Genomic DNA, 23,967 nt, shown 5'->3' on the forward strand with positions numbered 1-23,967 from the left:
CCACAGTCTCACGAGTTCGATGAGTGCCGATTCGATGTGTCAATCGGGCAGAATGTATGGTATCTGCGGGCGGAGACACCGGAGGACAAACGAAACTGGATCGAAGTGCTCCAGTCATACAAAACGGACTATCCCGAAACAATCAGTCTACGTCGGCATGGAAGCGCCATCTCCTTGCAATCCAACACCTTGTCAACTGCCAGTGGAAACAGCTTGAAGCGTGTCAGCTGGGGACTGCGCGAGAAAATGCATGAAATCGAGACATATCGAGATATTCTATTCAGACAGGTTGACACTCTACAACGGTAAAAGACTGAATAAATTTATTATGCTTCCTTGCATATTCTGAGAATTATTCTTGTATTTGTTTTAGCTACTTCGATGCGCTTCAGTTAAAAAATGAGAACAATGACCCATTTGAGTTGGGCGATGGTTTGCGGCCAATTGATTTCAAGGGAGAAGCAATAACATTCCGTGAAACCACTGCCGGTGTTATCACTACGCTGCAGCTTTGTTTGGATATTATCAAGCAAAAGGAAGATAGTTTTAAGAAGAAACTCGAAAAAGAAATCGATAGGCGCAAGAAGGCTGAAGAACTATACAGGTAATTAACTGGCAAGATGAACCAATTGGGTTTTAATTTTTAAAAGTTTGTCGTTGTTTGGCACTACCGTTTTCATTGTAGTCAGGAAACTAAAAGCTCTACTATACAATTTGTTCTCATTGTCTCTAAATCTTTTGAATATCTCGTTTATCATATTAATACATGTTGTTTTCAATGGTTGGTGACTAATGAAAACTTATGTTAATACTTTCATGGGGAAAAGTATTTTGGGCACTGGGTGTTCAATGTGTGTAAGAAATAAAACTGTCATTTTGAAATGCCACCAGCAAGTAGCAACTTGCCACTATCCGGCGCTCCGATTGGCCAGGAAACGCTATACGGGCATGCGAGCCTGCATGCGATGGTGATTTTCAACGTATTTTCATTTAAATGTTTACACAGACTCTTCAGGAAAGTTTGTTCTAATTTATATGTCTGTTCTCTGTGCTTTGGGCTTTAGTGTTGAATCATAATCTTAAAATCCTTTGTGATTCCAAAAGTTCTATGCCAAAAATTGCAGAGAGTATGCAATACTATCGGCGAGGCCCTGTAGTTTACTACATAGAAAAAAAAATTGTTCAATTCATTTTGGTATGTTGACGTGTCGACGTGGCTGATTGTTAGTTCGGTTGGCGTTGGGAAATAATTTCCAGTTCAGAGTCCTCGCTAAAGAAGTTCCAGGACACAGCAAAAAGGTTAAAGCGGCTCACGAGCATATCACTTGCAATGATTCTGTTAGAGCAAGTTCGATGCTGAAGCGAAAAATTGTTGAGCCTTGCCTTTTTAAATTTTTTTCTGCCGCGCAAGAAACTGGAACTGATGATCTGGGCGCTTTATATTAGAAAACCTAACCTCCAACCTTGGAATCGGATACGAGGCAAATGTTTGATAGAAAAGAAGACCAACATTAACGTGTGGACGAATTCATTCTGATCAAAGAAGAGATATTTGGTTTAAAGACATTCTATTCTGGAATATATTTGAACAGAACTAATGCATTTTTAAATAATACGTATTTTATAGTTGTCTTAGTTTTGAGATATTAAGCTTTTTTCGAAATCAGCAAAATCCATGTTTTTGGAATAAAATTTTCAGTAGACCATTCTACCGATTTTGTCCATCGTGTGCCAGAGTGATGAACTCTGAACAGACCAAATAACTCTGAACCCTATTCTTCTAACCTCTACCAAGAAATCCGACATTTGCCTGATCCCCCAGGATTCCATTTGAAATGACTACTTCGGGCGGCGGAGGGTTGTGCTTTTGTACTTCGCTTGAGTTTGTCTAGCTGGTTGAGCTAGTTCGCTGGTCTCATAACCGCCATATCAGTCTTGCACGGTATGATATTTTACATATCCTCTCTGCGTTGACCAGTTGACCGGTTGGAGGGTGGCTTCCGGTTCATTGGTGCCCCAACGACCTTATATTGGTGGTTCTTCGCATTCGGTGCTACTCGGTGTAATCCCCGACGGGGGAACTAAACTATTTCGACTGAGAGTTCCCCGACGAAAAAATGTCACCCGGAACCGTTGACGGACGCGTTATTCTTGCATCAATGCAGTCCGGCAGATTGACGAGGTCTGTCCAGTTATTCCGGGAGAATTGCATCTGGTTCACTGGTGCCCCGACGACCAAGATCACAGGCGCCCGACGACCATTTTCCGGCGCTACTTCAAGATCTACTTGAACTAGTACTAGGCTTTGGGACTAACCTACTCCGATGGAGAAATTTCCCGATGTCGAAAATTCTCTCGAAATCGTTCAGTGCTGCAATGCCGCGGGAGTGTGACTTCTGGTTCATTGGTCCCTCTACGACTCGAAGCCCTGTTGCTGGTCGTTGCTTCTCTCGCCTTTTTCGTTGTAACGTTGACATGATCTGGAGACTGTTCTGTTCACTGCGTCCCATTTTTCTTCGTTCCCATACATTCTTTGGACAATATTGTTTATGTTGATGTCCTCACCGATAATGGTTCTCATTTCGGTTTGCTTGTGCTAGAATTGCGGGCATTCGAAGACCATGTGCTCAGGCTTTTCCGCTGCTTTACCGCACGCGGTGCAGAATGGCGATCTTGATCTATTCAGATATATCTTGAAACAGCCATGACCAGACAAGAACTGTGTCATGTGGAAGTTCACTGTTTAGCCACAGCGGCAGGCATGAAATTAGTCGAAGGATTACTCTTTCAAGCACCTTGCCAACTGTATCCAGCAGGTATATTGGCCTGTATGCTGAAGCATCTCCAGGGGGCTTGCCTGGCTTCAGTAACAACACCAGCTTTTGTCGCTTCCAGATGTCGGGGAAGTTAGCAGCGTCGATACACTTTTGCAACGCGGCCCTAATCATATCCGGATTTGTTAGGATTGTTTTCAGAATTACGTTGGGAATATCATCTGGTCTTGGAGCCTTCTTGGTGCTCAAGGCTTTTGCCACTACTCTCAGTTCCTCGTTGGTTACCCGAGCTTCTTCTTCGTAGTTATACTGAGCCCTTCACGGCGTGGGCGGTAAGGCCGTCAGTTTATATTGTGGAAATAGCGCTTCTACGATGACTCTCATCCCCTCCGTTTAGTGGAGAAAAAATAGTTTTTACTCAAATTTTTCTCCACCAAGTAGAACTATAGCATAGTGCATATTGCATTGGCCTGCTAAGCCAAACCTAGTTTCTGTTCTTTAATTCTAATCAGAACACCTTTTCTCCTTTCACGCAGGACTAGAGGTTTGCTTAGAAACTCAAGTTGTGTTTTTTGTTGTTTGAAACTAGCATCAATCCGGCTCAAGCTAAGTCCTGTTACTAAGTTAGTGTCGGATTCTGATGAGTAAACGCACCTCCATGAGTAGTCGAGATTTGAGGCATTCTCATAAATTTATTTTTTTCCCGTTTTGGAGAAAAAAAATTGAAAATGAGTACGAAAACATGAAAAAGGAGGCCTCTCCTTGAAGATTGACTATCCTGTACGGCAGCGGTTCTCAACCTTTTTTATATCACGGACCCCTTAGAAATCACCCTGGGTTGTTGCGGATCCCCATGATTTTGTGTGCTATGAATATATTCTTTTCAGTCTGTTAGGAAATGAGACTTGAAATTTCAATGTCCACTCGAAAAAGATATTTTTCTTCGCGGACCCCCAGCTGCCACTTCACGGCCCCCTAGGGGTCCGCGGACCCCAGGTGGAGAATGCTGTACGGAACTAGATTACAAAGAGCATAAAATATAAAAAAATGTTCAGGCGTAAAGTAATCCTCATCCCATAAACTCCTCGAACTTATAGAAACAAGACCACAGTTTTCATAAATAAGAATCCCTCTACTAACTTGATTTTTTTTATTTTACAGGCAGTGTAAGGAGGAATCAGCGAAAAATCGAAATTCTTCCATTCCTGGTCCTGATTTGGAGGTAAGTTATCATTAAGCTGTGTCAATAAAATGATTCGTAATCTGGCCTGCGTTAAGTCAAATAGGACCAAGCGCCATTGTGAGATACATGCTCAAAAAACGCTATCGCATCCAACGTAGCGCTAGAATAATATACATATCCATTTAGTTTTTGGAACTTAAGTAGCAAATGAACGCAAATAACCCGAGCAGAGTCTGATATCAAATTGAGAACTAAACTGGTTGCTGTGATGTAGTATCGTTTGGTCGTTTTAACGGTTAAAAGATGAAAATCGAAAGCAGAAAAATTGTCCTATGACATCAAACAGAAAACTATTTATGCTATCAGTGAAAGCAAATTGAAAACTCATTGAGATGCTGAAATATTTTTTTGATAATTAAATAAGTAATCAATTTGATGTTTGCCAAAGGAATGGAAACAATTTTTTTTCTTAAAAATGCAAAACATGTAAGGGACCATTCATAAATATATGGGGGAGGGGGGAGTTTTGTATTTTGTGATGATGCGTGACGACAGGGGGGTAGGGGGTCATGTTATGCTACGTAGCTTTTTTAAAGGGGAATGATGTCACGACAACCGTAACGAACATCGTTTTTTTATATTACGGTGACAAGGGAGGGGGGGGGGTAGAGTTGTCGTCAAGCTACGTAATTACCGGGGGAGGGGGGGGGGGTATTTAGAGGTTTGTGATGAAATGCTACGATGGGGGGTTAGAAATCACTCAAAAATGCTACGTGATTTATGGATGATCCCTAAGCATATCAAAATGAGATCAAAATATGATTTTGTATTTGAAAAAGTGTAAACCGATATCCAAATAAGATTTCAATTTGATATGAAATGAACGAGCGTATCCCATGTTTCCATCTGGTTTCTATTTTCAATTAAATAATTGTTTTGTTTAGCCTTCTTCGTTTAAAAACTATAAGTCTGCAGATTTTGTAGAACCTCTCTACATTTTCAGTGTACTTATATAAACCTAATCGTTCCAATAATTTCAAAATTAATGTAAAAACGTAATAAAATTATAAAAATATTTTCACAAAGTTTGAAAATATGGTTTACACGTGTGTGTCAATAAGCCTATTACCCCACGTATCTACAAACCGTCGAAAATATTTTGGCATGATAAATCTCCCCGTATCGTCAACCCAATGCACAATGAGGGTGTGTAGGTCTGTGTCTCACACAAGTTTCCCAGAGATGGGTGAACCAATTTGCACAAAGTTTGTTTCAAATTAATGGTGAAAGCTGCCATAAACTGCTGTTGAATTTTACAATTGATCCGACTGTCGGTTCCGGAGTTACGGGTTGAAGAGTACGGTCATACAGTAAATTCCCATATAAACGGGTACCCGCATGATGTCCAAATGATACAATACATATTAAAATGATTGCAACATTACTTGGATTCTAAATTCCTAAGTTAATGTCCTAAGTTAATGTCACACATATTTTTTCATCGAATTCTTGACCGATTTTTACAAGGTTCATTTCAAATGAAAGATATAATACTCACATTGACCGCTATTGAATTTCATTTTGATCTGACTTTTGGTTTCGGAGTTACAGGTAATAGCTCAGAGGTCTATGGAAACGGGCAACAAATTACTTTGATTTGTAGGTTAAGGTTAAGGCTAATTATAGGTTCTTTGAATACATTGTTCACTGTCGACATTTCAGTAAATCCCAGGTTCAGGGCATATACCAATACTAAAGTCACGTCAGCTCTTCGAAACCAATTTACGCTAGTCTAGTCCCAATGGAAGGTACAGGGTCTGGTGCTCGAAGTGTAACCAACTTCAGACTGTTCGCGCATCTGTCGCAGTAGCATAAGCTGTCTATAAATTGGCTGAATGACAGTTCGGAGTATTGTTTCAAGCATACGAAATCATTTTGCCAAAAGTGAACGTAAAAAAAGTGATTTGTGATGGAATTCAAAAGGAGTTGCTTCGTTTGACCCAAAGAAGTCAAATTCCGAATATCGTGTTTTCCAACGATTTTTTTCAAATTGAGCAATTCGTAACGGGTTTACCTGAACTACCGTTTATATGATAATTTGAGTCATTACTTGGCCACCAGGAGGCAGCACCCGCCACAAATAATGGTTTGGGCCGCTGTAACCGCAGATGGACACTCTCCAATCGTTTTCATCAAGCCTGGCGTACAAGTAAATGCCACATATTGTCGAGAAAGTGTTATGGAGGCTGCTTTGAAGTCGTGGGCATTTCAACAAGAGGCACCGTCTCACAAAGCACGAGTGAACCAGGAATGGCTGAAAACCAGCGTTCCGAACTTCATTTCGATCACGCAATGGCTCTCGATTTCATTAAATGCGAATCCAATGGATTATTCCCTCTGGGCCATTTTGTAGAGCAAAGTCCGAGGTAAAAAATACACTAGCCTCGAGACGCTGAAGAAAGCCATTGTGTGGTAGTATGCCAAAATACCGGCAGCTTGCGATTGGCTTTTTGACAGTCTCAAGGCCACAGTCAAGGTAAAAGCTGGTTATATCGAGCAAAAGTGAATTATTTCTGAATTTCACACATACTGCACGTGAAGGTTTATAAAAATAATTTTCCATACCTAATTCATGACCTTTTCAATTGGTTACACTTCGAGTGCCGGACCCTGTATAACATTAGCTACTGTTTTTAAATTGGTAATTAGTAGCCCGAAAAAACTCCCAGAATGAGAAAAAGCTACTATTTCGACGAATCGTCGCTTTCCCCCCCTTGTAGTCTGTCGTTCGAATCTGTCACTTTGAATATTTACCAGATACTGGACGAAGTCGACGTTTGGGCCTCAGAAGGTCTTGACAACAGTGACATTGAACAAATGTGGACCGCCTATCAAAACATGATCAAATTACAGTTTGCTTCCTCATCTCATGCCTTTCCTGTATGTACGATGTTCCACTATAGAACTACAGTGCGCTAGGTGGAATAGTTGATTAACCCTTAAATGCGCAATGTTGTTTTAAAACAACATTGCGAAAACCATCTCAAAATTATCATAGTAACGTATTAAAACTGTTAGACAATTTTCAAAAAAATTGAAAAAAATTGCTTTGCGCCTTTAAGGGTTAAGGTGAAAATGGAACTTGTGCTTACAGAAGTGTCACATATACAATTACATCCTACGAGACAAGTAGTACTAATAACGTTCAATTCCTTAGCCGAGGCAGAAAGCTACGTAGCGAAGAACAACACGACGTCGAATATGAAGACGTCAAAATTTGATCTGAAGGAAATTCACCTACACGATTTGGCACCGCGTACTAGAACGAATTATATCAAAAGATTCGTGTCGAAGTATGGAGAAGTGGAATCTGTCAAAAACGGCACTTGGAGAAACTTTTTCCGTGCTATTCTCAATGGTGTTCGGGTGGTGCGAATGCGGCTGAATCAAGCTATACCTTCTTACTTGATTTTTGAGGGCAGATCATCTAAAGGTGTTTCAGCGTAAAAAATTAGGTGGGTCTTTTACTCATGAAATGGCGGAATTGCTATTTTTCAAGCATTGAAAAATTATCCCGAAAACTCAACGTAGGGGTTAGGTATTTTTTACAGAGAATGTGTATGCAAAATTTGAATGGCAGTTAACACCGCAATTCGTGTTTTTTTCCAAAGACGTTCTACGAAAAGCTTCGTAACCGAGTTGCATGTCGATATTCTTGCATGGAAAAATTACAGAATGTTATTGAAATGATGCAGTATAGTGTACAAAAGTTTCGATCAATTCGTTTCACCCAAATTTCTAAAAAAACGGCAAAAAAAATTTCCGCTTGCCCACTCCCCTAACTACATACCAAGAACCCTATGCACATACCCTGTGCAGACGCACACTATGGTACGCGATGCGCCAAAATAACTAAAGAAAATTCATCTACTACAACCAACACCACTAAACAGCATTCGACATACACCACATACAGCCGGCCAAAAAATAAATGCATGGAAAATTATGTTCCGGGATATCCCCAAGCCCAAGCCAATAGTTAACATACGCAGGGAAGAAATAAACAAAAATGAAGACGGTTATACATAAGCCACTCGAAACACACAAAAAGTACCAAACATCTAACAGCGAAAACCAAAGCTATAGCGATAACGACATAGACGCGAGCACGAGCAAGGGAAAAGGCAGACGGAATGATCGGCATGCGGCAGAGGGTAAATCTGACCATTGTTTACTACACAAGAAGCGGATAGGCGATATAAATGTTATTCGATTATTTATTTATTTATTTAATTTATTTTGAATTGGACATTGAATTGCATCTTTGAAACGTATATTTTTCTTGAAATGGCGGATGACATACGAGGTTGAAGCCTTAATAAATTAATAATAAATAATAATAATAATGATCGAATTAGGAGCACGTTTCACCATTTAGGTATCTTAGGTGTACTTCGGAATATTTTTTTCATTCAAAATATATGCTACAGCTGACCATATCTCTAGCTGCGGCGAGATTGATTAACCTTAAGTCATCGTTGCTGGCGTTTAAGTAGATGTTTCTCTTTCCAATAATTGGACTAAACAGTTTTTTCCTTTCAACCTGTGAATTTGCGTTCCCGTTTTATTTTATTTATTAGTCTTTTACACCAACAGGCAGACCAAAGCCCCTTAATACTAGTCTTATTTCTAATAATCAAGTCGTACACAGAAATAACGGACATGCAATAAATTACGAAAAACGATAAAAAGGTCAAATGTTAACAGAGCGATTCATCTTAGGGTTAGTTTTGTCGTTTGTCGGCGCGTAGGTACTGATCAAGCTATAATTGAAGAACTTGCCCTTTATCCTCTATACACAGATACTCTCCAGCCTCCGTCATTTGACCCGTCGTTTATCAAACACACCATACTCTGTCTCTTCGAGGCGCGTGTTGTAGATGTAGTACCAGAAGTTGGGTTAGTAAACACAGTAGCACATACTTCTCATTCGTCTGAGCCGAACCTCCAGAAGGACTGTAGTCTCCACCATAGCTTAACGCACTTTCACAGGTTCCAACAGGGTTTGGCGTTCCAATTTTCGAGTTTCCAATCAGTATCCTCTGAATATTGCCGTATCCTTTGTCGATTGTTCCATTCTGTAACTGTATTTTTCGAGGCTCATGGTTTCAAAAACTCGGCAGTCGCTGTACCTAGCCTCATAAGCCTGCCATCTTTAATATAGCTTACGAAGCTCTCTCTCTTCGACCATCCATTCAGACGCTTTTTCAAGCCGCTTCTAACATGGAGAACAGATACTGACACTTTTATTATGCACTTGAAAGTGTCACGAATAAACCCCTTCGCAATACATATATGTATAATGATAACTTTCTTTGTGTAAAGCTCATATATTGAAAATGCTGATGCTCATTTAGCCTCACATCTTATAGCCCGAGTAAGTTACTTGAAATATTAGACAAATATTGTCAAAAAATAAAATAAATTAATTCTTTCTTCATTTTGCTAATTTAGCCCGATTACGTGTATTTTGTTTTGAAAAACCATTAACTTCCTGATGCTGCCAGGAGTGTAATGGTTGCTCGCCGTTCTGAATTCTACCTATATTATGTTTGAGATCCCATGGTTGTTCGTCGAGTAAGACAGGTACCCGTTACCACAATAGATCTAAATATTGGTCGAAGTAGTCGTTTCCTACAAAAAAAACCATATATGGATCCGGAGAATTGTGCTGAAAATCGCCTGCAATGTCCGCAAAGAAAATCTCAACTCATGAGATGATTCAATGCATGCTAACATTTATAAGATAGAGTCTAGATTGACAAACACGTTTAGTTGTGAAATACCATTCCTCTCCAAAAGGCTCGTTGAAAACATCATTCACGTGACTCTTTCAACTGGAAAATGCATTCCAAATATGTTATTTCCAATATGAACGAATCAATTGGTCTTCAAAAGGGCAGCAAATGTGACCATCGGATTTCGTATTCTTCGATCGTACACCCCCGTTTTATTTTTGTTTAACTTGTGCGTACGGCAAACGAATGTCACACACAAAAGGCCAAACCGCCGACTCCGTGTTATTGGACTTAGGGAGGTGGGTATCGAATTGCATAGTAATGTTCGGATGTGCCATGAAAGGTTGATTCGCAAGCGAAGCCAGCTGATTTAGTGCAACACTGGGAAATGGGGTAGACGCTCAAGGTTCTGTCCATTGATCGTATGTTTGGTATGGTCCAGTAGTTACGAGACTTGCTAGCCTTGACACAACCGATAAACCTACGAACCAGGGTAAAATTTTGGTCGAGAAATCCGTTTAACGCCTTAGCTCAAGATATTGTATGTAGACATTGTATAAACAAAATCTTAAAAATACAACCACAAAGTCGTATATTTTGTGCAACATCTGTTTGGTTATACGAATGGAATTTCAATAGGTTGATAATGAAATTTTGAAGGACGTTGAACTTTTACGAGTGTTGCTCGGTTTCGGCTTGTAATTGCCATTTCATGTCGCTGAACAGTGTGGATCCATTGTATGTCAAATATTCACTGTGAGTAAACAACACTTTTGTCATCGTGAGCGTTGGAGTTAAGGTTTGTTGTCTGAATATTTATTCACAAGCCAATGATTTACGTTGCAGATAGTGTAGACCTTCGAACGTAGCATGGTGACCATCGCATTTGATGCTGAGGTTATTGATTGTGAGCTTTATATATCATTTTGAAAACTAAGTTTATTTGTTTTTGGAAAACAAATTTCTCTATTCTACGTAATCAAGTACCCTGTCTGATCATTTATCTGATCTGCTCCAGGTAATTTTCTTCATTGGAACATTTATTGTGAGAACCCCTATCCAATTACACATTCACTTGCAATTTTAAATGAGCTTTTTACTTTTTATTTCGTTCAACCTTGATCGGCATTTTTGCCGTGACGTGGGTTCTTTTTCTTTCCTCCATCTCTAGAGTGTGTTGAGTTTAACGGACTTTTGGCTACACCAACCTTCATTATGTAATTCCTGATTGGTGGCTGTTTGTATATTTCAACCGACCGACCGCCGATGACCCCTTTTCGTCAGGTGTTGTTTGGTAGATGATGTGTACAGCGAGAAAAAACCTTCAACGCATGGCATTCGAAAAAAAATCACTGTTATTGGTCTCTCGGTTTCTGTCGCGCTGTTTTGGTTTGCTTGCAACTTTTTTCGTGCGTGTTCACACGGAGAAGAACATTGCAAACAGTGGTGATCTGTTGTAATTACCGCGATCAACTGTAGCGGTAAACTTGGCCACGCTTTCGTTTAAACCCAACTGGCAAAGTGCTTCGAGACTTTTAGAAGCCTCTGGGTTTTTTTTCAAAGCGTTACTGAGAGAAATATATCTGGAACCAAAGGGTTTGGGCTGAAGATGCAATGTAATATCAAATAAAAAATAACGCAGATCCAATTAAATAGCATGATTTTGTTTAGAAAGAAACGTATGAACAGGGGTCGCTTTAGGTTATGTAGGGTAATGTGTCTATTATGACAGTAGAACCTATTATGACGCTAATTCGTACCTCTTTGATTTGAGCCAAGCATATGAGATAATGCCAATATCTATTGGCATGGAAAGGTGTGTTAGAATAACTTCAATTCTTCAATATTTATGTTCATATTTATTAAAAACTGTCGGCTAAATCCAACTTTCGGCTAAAATAAAATTAGCTTAACGAAATATGTGCTAATTCGCCTCATTCACTGGTCAACCGAAACAGCACGCAAAGACTTCTGTAGATAGATGTGATGAGAATGAAGAAAATAATGTTAATAGTCCTTGTAAGAAATGGATTTTTCATTTAAACCTTAAAATATGTAAACCGCCTAGAGGCGGGGTTGGGCGATTAATTACCAAGAACTTTTTTTTCTTCTTGTTGATTTGACATTAGCGAGTATAATTACCAAGAACTTTTTTTTCTTCTTGTTGATTTGACATTAGCGAGTATAGTATCCATTAGAACGCAAATTTCATAAATTCTATGGAGTATTTATCTAGTGTTTTGATTTTTTAATTGTAGTCTTCCAATTTGTAGTAGGGGAGCGCGGGGCCAGCTAGCGATGGTTTCACTATTCATTTATTATCTTTTTAAAGGGTTATATGCAAAGTTGAAATTCAAAAAATCGGAAATTTTTTTATTGAATGTTCTGAAAGTACATACTTTTGAAAGTATCTGTGCAAAATTTCATCCAGATCGGAGCACTAGATTTCAAATTACAGCCATTTGTAGCGAGCTGGTTCTTCCACGAATGAAGTTAACACAAAATTTTAAACGCAATTATCTCGGAATGAATTTTTTTTGAAAAGTACCGTTGCGGTGAACGTGAAATCTCAAAAAATATCCGATCTTCATAATTTTTTTTTTAATTCTTTGTATTTACATTCTCGTGTACTTGTACGGTTCTTTTTTATCAATTTTTTTTCGATTCTTTGTAATGAATTTTTGTTTAAAATTTGGAACTCCAAAAAACTCAATTTTTTGGTCAACATGTTTTTTTGCAAGAAAAAAAATTTCTATTAGAAAACCGATCCGTTCAAGTACACCACAATACATTTTTCTTCAATAATCTTTTTAGTTTTTGGAAATCAGTTGAGCGGTTCGGCTTGGAGAGCGTTCACCGTAAACCTCTGCCTAAAACACGCTTCGGGGGATGGGCCATAACTCCGACAACCTTGAATATTTTTTAATTCAATTTGGTTTTTATATCTTAGATAGTACTAACAACGAACTGTCTTTCGCTTTTTCTAATAAGCTTTGCATAAAACACTTTAAAAAAATACGAACCTAGCTCACTTTTTCGCCACAACTTTATTCTACGCGATCTACCTTAATTCAGGTAGATCGCGTAGAATAAAATATTTTGCAATTTGACCGTTCTCACTGTGGAGGATCAGCCGAACGAGCCTAGCTCTCCTCCACAGTTAATCGACAAGGAAAACGAAGCAGGGCGGACAAAGGTTCCCCCTGAGGTAGGTTACTGCGGCACACACCTGGGCCATTCACGGGGAGTGGGTGGACCCGGCGATTAATCGCCCCGTCGCTAGGGAGGTTCCAACAAAAGAGCCTTGCTCACCTCCCTGGCTAATTGTAAAGGACCGCTGCGACAGCAGCCAACGGTACCAGCAGGAGAACACGGCCGTCGGAGTCCCGGCCGGTCGGATAAACCTTCGCCTTCCCCCATCGCCAAAAGTAGCTGATTAGTTTCACCGGCAGAGTGCAGCACAGAGGAGAGGAGAATAAAAGTCGGTAAATTTAGTTTATTTGTTTTTTTTTCTTTTTTGTTTGTTATTATACGAAAATCCGAAATTCCGGTAGGAGCAGCTAGGCCGCCCTGAAAAGAAGGGTACGGCGGGCAAATAAGAACCCGAATAGCGGGCAAACCCCTACTTACAACTTCATTTTGTATTCACTATTTTTCGTTCTGTTGTGCAAACCTATAAAGCTCGAAACTTTCGTAGATTGTACAATTTCAATCAAGAAAAGCGCTACATTGATTTTTTTCAATTTTTCATCTAAGAGCGATGCCGTGATGGAGTCAGTCTTTGATGCGCTGGAATCTGTTCAACTATTGAACATCAATTTCAGCATTTGGATAAGCAGAAAACAGAAACTTGAGGTCTATTTTTTGGAGCAGTTGGAAAGGTTATACATCTGGCAACGTTTTGGTCATAATGGTTTTATGCTTGACTAAATGTTTTTCATGCTAAATTCAATAAAGCGAAGATACATTTTTTGATGTTTTTAAAATCTGGGGGTACTATAGGTCACTATATTCGAGGTTAAATTAAAAAATGTACACGTCTAGAAAATCACCGGTTCAACTTTTATTTGAAGAGTGTTAATAGTGCAGATTATTTAAAAATTATATTGGCGTCATTCAGGTAAGAAAATGAGGAGTGGCAAATGATGTGAGAAATCATAAAACCGCGCAAGGAAAGTTGAAAAAAACATGTTTTTTCGGCAGCTGCGCTGGCTTTGTACTTACGAATAACTTCTTCTGTGTCCTCGTCGTCGCCAGAGTGTGGAATTGAAGTTGTTCATTCCGGCTCAGCTTAGCTTAGCTTAGTTGCTTAGCTGTGAGACGATCAGTAGTGACCTATAGTGTCCCCAAACAGCTGACCTATCGTGCCTGAAGCGTATGTTTCATATTGTTGTCCGTGTTTTTTTTTCAAGAACAAAGATATGAAAAAACCAACACAAAACTCTTGTTCATCATTAATTTTTGCATAAGAAAAAACTCACTTAACGTTTTTTTACATTTATTAAAAAGACAATGTGTTTTCGCAGAACAATACACGAAAACATAAACGACGCCGTACCTAATACAGCTGGACCACGATAACAGCTGAAATGACAGTCGTCAACGATGTTCTCTACCGTGTATCTAATGCACACAAGATGAGCAATCTCTGCAATAAAATAGCAAAGATTATGCCCTATACCTATTGTACCCCCATACCTTTTTGACCCCATTCTACTCTATATATCAAATTTGTACATGATACGACCGATCTTGGATGTTCCGGATTCCGATTTCGATGCCGATTCCGGCGGTATAATAGTATTTCTCATAATATTGAACAAGCGACAATGTGGTCAGTCAATGAAACTGATTCCAAAAATTTGTGATATGCTTGAAAGCTTATATAAAATACCATCTAAAGTGCAGCTTCGTTGTTATGACTGTAAAATGGCCACAAAATGACTTTCCGGAAGATCTGGAAAATCCGCGCAGCCGGTCAATTTATGAATCTTGTCCTGAGATATTTTCGAAAGCATATAAGGGTATATCATTCACATAAAGGAGTGCTTGTGCCTGGGACGTCGAATTGGATAGTTCACAAATACGGTTTCTTTGCAATAATAATTCAGTACCAATGGAATGTCTTAAGAGCCATAAAGGCAATGGGTGGACCCGTAAGCAGATACACTTACGCGCAATCCACGGACATTATAAAGTTTCACCTTTCAATGACAAAATCCTATTTCAAGCTATGAAGCAAGCCATTATATAGAGAGATGTTGCCACGCATCGTTATAATAGGGAGCTGTCATTCCCACTCTTCCCATCCAATACGTTTCAAAGGATGCTTAGATGGTCCCCCCTCTTTTCAAATGATGATTTAACATTTGATTTAACATATTGAGTGACTCGATTTTTCTTGCCTCTTCACCATACTCACCTGTTCATTATTGTGAACATAACTGGTCACACATTATTCGGTCCCATTGTAGCACACTCTCGCGTGTTAGCTCTTTCTTTATGATCCATTATTCCTCCAAAAATCGGGATCCGCCACCACCTCTCTCAACTACCACCGACTATTTCTGTATCACCGTTCTTGCCAGTCAAAACATTTCGCTTTCTTCTCTATTTCTCCACCTTACAATTCTTCGTATTAAATACTGCTATGCATTTGGCTTCGTTACAATATTTGTGATCATAAGGTTCACTTCATTCACACTTTTCTTACAAGTCTAACCTCTCGCCTATTACCAACCCTTTGCTACCTCCTGTATCGATCCCCCTTTCGCCATACTTAAGCAGAGGCTGCAAAGTCTGCTCTCTACTGGTTGTTGATCATTCCGCACGAAAAATCTCGTAGACCGCACAACATCGCCAATACACATATGCATCCACTTTTTTCGTAGCTAACTTGAATATTCCGAACCAACAGAAAATGAATCTCGTCCGATCGCATTGAGCCCTAGGCGCTGTGAAAATCTCTCGCACTTTGCTTCGAAAACTTGTCTCTTTTTCGGTTTCTCCACACTACATATTTTGTTCGCATAGAATTCTGCTATGCAAGTAACTACATTGTCCCGTCCCGCCCGTTACCAACATTTCGCACCCTTTGAATCGTTCCTCCTTTCACCGGTAATTTAGCAGCAATCGGCACCGTAGCCGTATAGTCAGCTCCTTCCTTTGCCAGACATTATTTAAATGTTTCGTCTCTGGCAGAGCGTCAAACCCCGGTTTTTCATGAATCGATGTGTTTTTTTTTTCTTTTGGTAAAACCAAATAACTGTCGTGTAACGGTGATCTCTGCGGCTTTCGCAAACTCCTCAATCAAATATAATATCCTTTGAAAAATTCACTCATAACGAAAACATTGACGTCTACGTTCAACAGTAAAAAACGCCTCATTCTAACACCACTTTATTAATTGATCAGTTAAGCTAATGTGCCGGATTTTCCGGATGGTCATTATGTGACCAATAGGGTAATTTTTTTTCTCCTAGAAGTACGAATTTATGCCAATGTTACGAGAACTTTTTTTCGAGAAAACTTCAGCATTCTAGAATTAGATTAATAAATTTGCCTGTTTTGCGGATGCTCCGGAACCGGATTATTTTCAAGTAGAATTCAGGGTCAGTATTTGAATCAGAGTATCAATATAATTTTAGATGGGATTTTATGTAAGTTTTCACCCAGCAAACCAGCAATCGTATATGAAAGTTTACAATAAATTACAAATAATGACAGACTAAATCAAAATTACAAATAGTGCAAGCAAAAATTATGTTTTGTTGTAAAAAGTTCACATAAAATGCAAATCTGTGATCGAAATACAATGTTGACTTGAAGTTATTTATTAGTCCACTACAACTTAAAGCAAAATTGTACATGCGGAATAATAAAGACAATTTCGAAACATTGTATAGAAATTAATTTGCAATTGGATTAAACTGCAAAATCGTTCAAAAAAAAAAATAGTCACCTCCTTATAGCACTTCGCAAATTCTCTGCCAGACTAGTTCAATATTTGAGTCATAAAAATGGCTTGAGTACAGAATGTAGGTTGTGATTTGACAGGTATAGAAGGTATCATTGGAGTGCCATATTTAGGTAGGATTATGGTATTTTTAGATCGTAATCACAAAGCGATAAAAATGATCAAATATAATCGTTGCTTGACAGTGTATAAATAGATGAGTACATAGCGGCTATGCTGGGAATACGAAGATCTCAGGTTCGAAACTGGAAGTAAATCGTAGCAGGTAATTTTAATAATTGATGTTCCAGTAACTCCAACCTCACCCATGAAAAACGTATTTACCAGTATAGGCGTAACTGTGTCTTATAACAGAATTATGGAAATTTCATCCTGATTTTTTATTTTCATAATATTATTTAAAAAAAAATACTTCTTGTTACCACATTGGGGACCTTAAGCTGCATAAACCTTCATGTGTGATTGTAAAGTTGATCATATATAAACTCAAAATGATAAGCTAGATGATTGTATAATGCTTCTGATGAGATCAAAATTCGTCGTAAATCACATAGTTCTACTATACCGATTTGTTGTACGTATATGGCCTCCACTTTTGTTCACATAGAAGAGATCTGTGCATTTTATACAATCAATTCATATCGTTGAAGAGTACAGTTAATCAAATTGCAACTTATTATAGTGAATCAAAATGTTGGCTGGGCAATAATATTACAAAACTTTAGTTTAGTATTATGAGAAATACTATTGTATCGTCGGAATCGGAATCGTAATGCGGAACATCCAAGATCGAACGTATCATGTACATAACTGATATGTATACTCTCATTTTAGTTTTGTATGTGTTTATTATTAGTATTCTGTTAATGAACATTTGATCTATAATGACGGTTCTGCATACAGCTATTTATGCCAAGCATGACCCCATTCGGCACCGATTCCCACTGACCAACCACGTCAAAAACGGTAATACCTCATTCGTAACTGTAACTTTTTTGTACAGCCCTTCAAGAATATCTGAAAATTTTGAACTCTATTGAAAATCGTTGCTCTCCATGAAAAAGCAAAAGTGAAGAAATTCCAAACTTATAGGTGCAAAACTCAAAAAGTTGTCGCATTTTGGAAATTCATTCAAACACCTTAAACAGGTTAAAGAGAATCGCTACTTTAAAAAAAAATCATGACTTTTTCCAGACTCTTTTGAACTATTCGCGATGCACACGATCATCTTTAATACGCGGACACTGAACCATTCTAAAGGTTTTTCTTATACCATCCAAATCATGTCAATTTCATAGTGGATTGCTTCGTACAGCCGACCACTCTCGACTTTTAGAAGTTCAGTCGGAATTTCGTGCTTCTCAATCGTTTTTCCACTCTCTATTGGATTTCTATGTTGGCAAAATTTTATTGTGGAAAGTCATTCAGATCCCTCCAACGAAAAGTTGGTTTCAGAATCTTTAGCGAGCCCTTCGTTGGCCCAATGTTGTAAGTCGTCCAACAAATCGTTCTATATACGTCCAATATGGGACCCGGTCTTGGACTTCTCAGTGAAACGCTTTCTAACTCCTAAACCAATTGTTTGCAGCAATCACATCGCCAATGTTTCTCTCTCGTTCTCTTAACTACGTTGCAACTAGTTGTAGCCGCAACCATCAGTAGCATGGTACTCATTTCCAGTGCACTTATGGTCCGGAATAGTAGTTCTCCACCCAACGCGCACAAATGTCGCTGGTCGATGTCAGCCAGTCAGTCAGTCGGTTAGTTTCCTTCGTCTGGTTGATACATGAAGTGACGCGTCGCGGGTGCTGTGCATTGTTTCCATTAGGTTAATTAATTGCGGGAGCCACGCGTGTGTGATAACAGTTTGCATGGATAGTTGTCATCCTTGGCGAAATTGAAAGTGTCCTTCTGTGGGTAGAGCCAGTGGGGTGCGCGATTCTGTTTCTCATTTGTCGGAGCGTTCATTAAGTGTGATACACAATTCGGGGGTCCGCGTCCGATTGGTGCGGCTAAAGCTGCACAGTAGACACGAGTTCAAATCACGCGACTAATTGAATTGGTTTTTGAATTGGTTTGCATTTGGCGGTGAACGACTTGGACAACGTGTGTGTGTGGTGTTGTGACCGACAATAATAAGTTTTAAAGGGGGATTGTGAAGGTTCCAGCCGGACGTAAAATAGGTCAAATATTTCGTACCGGTGTTGCAACGTGGTGTGTACGATTTCGTTTAGACTTGCAGAGTGTTCGATATAAAATCCAAGTGTAAACATGCCGTCACTCACCCCAGCGAGGCTGTTCAAAGGATTCAAGCTCCATAAGGAAATTGTACGTATTGTTTGTTTTGTTTTGGTGATTTACTTGGTGAGCGAAACGTAGAAAACATTTGTGAGAGGTTTGGAGTGCTACGCAGAAATAACTTATATTATAATTACCTTTTAGCTTCAAGATGCTATAACTAAAAATGATAAATGCAGCGCTACAGAAGGCAATTCTTTGGTTCGTGGCTGTTTCTGACCGTTTAGTCAATTGATCAAGAGTATATGGCTGAACGCTGTTTGGTCGAACGTAGTTTCGATGAACACCAAATGGCCGAATAGGTCATTTACTCGAATATCGTTTGGTCGAAAATGTCGTTTGACCGAATACTGTTTGATCAAATGCCATATGATTGAAGTATATAGTTATAAATCGCGCATATTATCTGACACCTGCGCAGCTCGAGAGGGTCTAAATTTTAAAAGGGAATTGAATTTTTACCCCTTCATGCCCATGTTGTTCATAAACTTTGTTTTAGGCAAGATTTGCTCACAAAACTAAGAAAGACTAATAACTGGGACGGTTTCCTTTAGAGCACTAACAGTTTCAAGTACTATCAACAGCGCTGAGGTAACTGCGGTTAGTCTGATTGGATTCGGTTGAAGCAGTGCTGCCGGAGATTGTTTCACGCAGCAGTCAAAAATGAAATTTTTATATACCTTCTCTTCCAGCGGCGACTCGTGAACATTTTCTTCACTTGTGCACTGTTCAAAATTGTTCTAAGCATTACACATTCAGATTACGGTCTACGAAAAATATAGTATACACTCAGGTTTTTTTACGATACAGGCCGCGTAAATGAAAACCGCGTAAATGAAAACCGCGTAAGTTTCAAAATCCGCGTAAATAAAAAACCGCGTAAATTTCAAAATCCGCGTAAATGAAAACCGCGTAAATTTCAAAATCCGCGTAAATGAAAACCGCGTAAATGAAAACCGAGTAAATTTCAAAATCCGCGTAAATGAAAACCGCGTAAATTTCAAAATCCGCGTAAATGAAAACCGCGTGAATTTCAAAATCCGCGTAAATGAAGACTTCTTAAATTTATGAATCCGCGGTAAAGGGAACCTCGTTGATGGATACCGCGTAAATTCCAAAATCCGCGTAAATGAAAACCGCCTAAATTTCAAAAAACCGCGTGAATTTCAATCACCGCGGAAATGAAAACCGCGTAAATTTTAAAATCCGCGTAAATGAAAACCGCGTAAATTTCAAAATCCGCGTAAAAAAATACCGCGCAAATAAAACCGCGTAAAAAAACTTGAGTGTATATATATTCCAAATATTTTTAATTTGCACGTTAAATTAATACGTCTATCAGCTCGTTCTACCGAAAGATCTATCACATCGGCGCACAGTGAGTTTTTTGTTGCAAGTTAAATGGAATATCCTTTTCTCATTTCAAGCGCTCCTCGTCCATAGTTGATCGCAAAAAAAAATTTAAGGCGTCGAAGCGCGGAAAAAGTACTCTCAACGGAAGCAGGCGTCGCCTTGATAGTCTGGACACCTCGGGAAAAACGTCTTCCATACCACTATCGATTATCCACTCGCTCGTTTCAGCGAAAAATTGTCATTGAAACTTGCCACTTTCGTTTATTAGCAGTTGGTCTTCTGGAAAAGTTTCAGAAAACGGTTTTAATTTCACTGGATCAAGCAACGCTGTGTACTTTAGCTCACAAAGCAAATCGGATTTCAATTTCATCGATGATCGACCTCTAGACTGGAATCTAGTTACGCGACAAAGGAACACAAGTCTTTATAATTATCACGATTCGATGATCCTATTGACTTATCTTGCCCACGAAAACTTAATCCATGCTCATCTAAAAAATAAACTACCTCAATCAATGACTTCATATCGTTCCGGTTTTTCCAACTGCATTATGATTTGTTCGACGCATTTTCGGGCCATGGTACAATCCTTCACCAATGCGTGTTTTCCCGATGGTGAGAGATAAGCCATTTAATTGTCGATATGATCTCGCGAAGCGGCGTAAGTTTTGGCAGCGTATGACAAGTGATTCAAATCATGATACTCTGCTCTGTGCCAAATATTTTTTTCAGAACTCCTTGGAAAAGCAAGCAGGATCTGCAAAGCAGTTTTTGCAGCTTCTCAGTCCCGCATCAGTTTTGTCTCCTCTGGTATCAAGATTTCATCAAGCAATACATTTTCGATCGAGGAATGGATAAAGTCGTTGCAAATAATTTTTCATTCATGGATCGTGGACCCCATTTATATGCTGTCAATATATTATTTTCGGTCTGATACGAAATACAAACTTTTCCTATTCGCGGACCCCAGCAACGACTTCAAGGCCCTCTAGGGGTCTGCGGACCCCAAGTTGAGAATCGCTGGTTTAGAGAAAGGACTCTGAAGCAAGTCCGCAATAACATCCGTTTCGCTATTCATCATGAATCAACACTGTGAGATCCGTTTTTCGTCAAAAGTACTAAAACTGATGTATTTTGGCAGTAGAAACTACATCTTTTCTGCCACTTACAGAACGAAAAGAAATAAACTCGCAAAATGTGGAAGTCAAACTGCATTAACAATGGTGGGTTAATACAGTGGAGACCCGATTTTATCAGCCCCAGATTTTATCTACCGCCGATTTTATCAGCTTTTTGATCCGATTTTATCAGCTTCATATGAAAATTGATAATTGGTAGTTTGATGGGTTCTAGCAGACGAACCAAGTTGAATTCCAGTAAATCCTTTCTTGGGCATATATTTCTTATCTTGGAGATCTGAAAAATGAAAAAATAAAAATATTAATTTTTTTTAAATTTTTACACTGTCAGACCCCCTTAAAGGGGAACTTAAAGTAAATAATCAGAAAAGGTTGCGAGGCTATATCCAAGGACCAAAGAAGAATATTTTAAGAACTTCGGTTTATTAAAAAGACAGAAAAATATATGTCCCGATTTTATCAATGTCCCTGTTTTATCAGCTTAAAATTCGCCAAGGAGCTGATAAAAACGGGTCATCACTGTATTAGTATTTCTTATAAGTTCCATCAACATTGCGATGTCATCACTTATAAATAATGGTATTCAATTCAAATTACTCAAATTCTAATGGATTGCTAAACAAAAATCTCAAACATAAGATGGAAGCAGCGAGAAAATAATCATCAACTTCACTGAAGAGCTCTGTTAGCTGAACATGAATAGAAGCCATTCAAGGTGATTGTAAGTGTCTGTTCACTTGGTTAAAAAAAAATTATGAACATTTTGATTTAGAATGGCGTTTAGAATCACATTCAAAAATAAAATTTTGCTTTTCACTGTGAATAGTATGAATTATAAAAATTTGCCAAAAGTTGTTGTTAGGAAAACTTTTTTATTGAAAGCTTCTCCATGATCCAAATACACTGAAAAAGCTTCTTTTATGTTTTTAAAACAAAAAACATTAGATTTTCGACATTTTATGATGGGATAACGCGAATAACTTTTGAACAGGACAAAATTACATGAATTAATTTTTTTGTTGAAACAAAATTCCAAATATCTCGTAAACTATCGCATTTTGGAAGATATTTGTTAAATGCATTTTGATTTAAAATGATTATATTCTGTAATATAATTGCAGTTTTGTATGTCAATTAGTATGAAATATAAAAACATATATAAAGTTGTTGTTAGAAAAACTTTTTTGCTGATCCATCATGCAATCACATTCAAAATATTTCTTTTCTCTTTGAGTTTTTGATGACAAAATATAAAAAATTAGGAAAAATGTTTTTTTTTGCAATTTGAATTTTTAACATAAATTTTTGTTATTGTGACAAATGACACAATATTTTTTTTCAGCGTGTATTTTTTTTCGTGCAGAAATATTCATTCCCTGTAACTCGTTCACAGATAGTTTGACTGTATAAAATAGAGTAATCGAACAAAAAAAATTGAAATTAATTCACGTAGAAACGTCTAAGCCCTTTTAAAAAATTGCGCCTGAGTCAACATAATCTTATCGACTGTGGAAAAGGTTTAGTCTTCCATGCCGATTAAACCTGTAAAGTTTCATCGGAATCTAAGAATGTAGTTCGCGATTTTAGAGATTTTCGGACGGATCTTCGTAGAATTCCTCAGAATATTTCATGATTTTTGATTCCAAATCTTTTAAGCCAAATAGTGTTTTAACCCTATATGTGCTAGTAAAAAGTTGAACGTGAAAAGGTTGAAAAGGATGACCTAAATATATCTAAAGTGTAAGGACAGCTGTGCAGCATTTGCCAGCCGGCACTTTTTTCGAATGGGCTTACAACTGGAAAATCTATCTACCGCTGTTTTTTTCCATTTCTTGTGAAAAGAATAAATGACATAGGTAGGATTTTCATGACATTTTTCTTGAAATGGAGTACTTTCAAATGAAAAATAATGAAAAATTGTGAACATTTTTAATAAAGTCAGCATAATGTTGTTTATGATAATAAAAATGTTACAATAATAAAAATCTTACCGCAGAAAGTAATTTCGATTATACTGTGGAAATTTGGAAACGATAAAGTAAGGTTTGTTCGTGTTTATTACCAGATACAAAAGTAATGTCTTTGTTGTTGGTACAGATAAATCCATAAGATTAATTTTATAATTATTGAAATTTTAATATGTTGTATAAATGTCAGTTTTATTTTGTAAACCATGTACATTGGCGGATTTCATTGAAAACCTGGTCAAAAGTCGAAAAGGGTTTTGATTGACCGGCAAAGTTACATACCACGGTTTTATGGGACGCAGATTCCGATTTCGATATCAGGTTTTCAAAATTCAAAATGGCGGATGCAAATGGCCGATAAGGTAATCTAAATGTGAGTAAATTTTCTCGTATGTGGATTTAATGGTTCCTGTGGATGCCAATAACGTTTACAATGTATAGAATTTTAAACAGTGTGTAGTTAAATTATAGAATTTTTT

At 38.2% G+C, this 23,967-nt stretch overlaps 1 protein-coding gene across 2 annotated transcripts in view; it reads left to right on the plus strand.

The window, feature by feature from the left end:
* LOC131690359 (ceramide transfer protein) overlaps nucleotides 1–23,967 on the plus strand; it is a 48,079-nt gene that overhangs the window by 2,367 nt on the left and 21,745 nt on the right. The window contains exons 2-4 of one of the 2 annotated variants that reach the window (XM_058976070.1): nucleotides 7–305; nucleotides 374–604; nucleotides 3,936–3,996. In XM_058976070.1, the coding sequence (XP_058832053.1) occupies nucleotides 7–305; nucleotides 374–604; nucleotides 3,936–3,996 (591 nt within the window). Of the gene's footprint in view, nucleotides 1–6; nucleotides 306–373; nucleotides 605–3,935; nucleotides 3,997–18,501; nucleotides 19,060–23,967 lie in introns of those variants that run through there. The other variant, XM_058976071.1, reaches the window with a different exon arrangement.

This window comes from Topomyia yanbarensis, chromosome 3 (assembly GCF_030247195.1).
Source record: "Topomyia yanbarensis strain Yona2022 chromosome 3, ASM3024719v1, whole genome shotgun sequence".
NCBI lineage: Eukaryota > Metazoa > Arthropoda > Insecta > Diptera > Culicidae > Topomyia > Topomyia yanbarensis.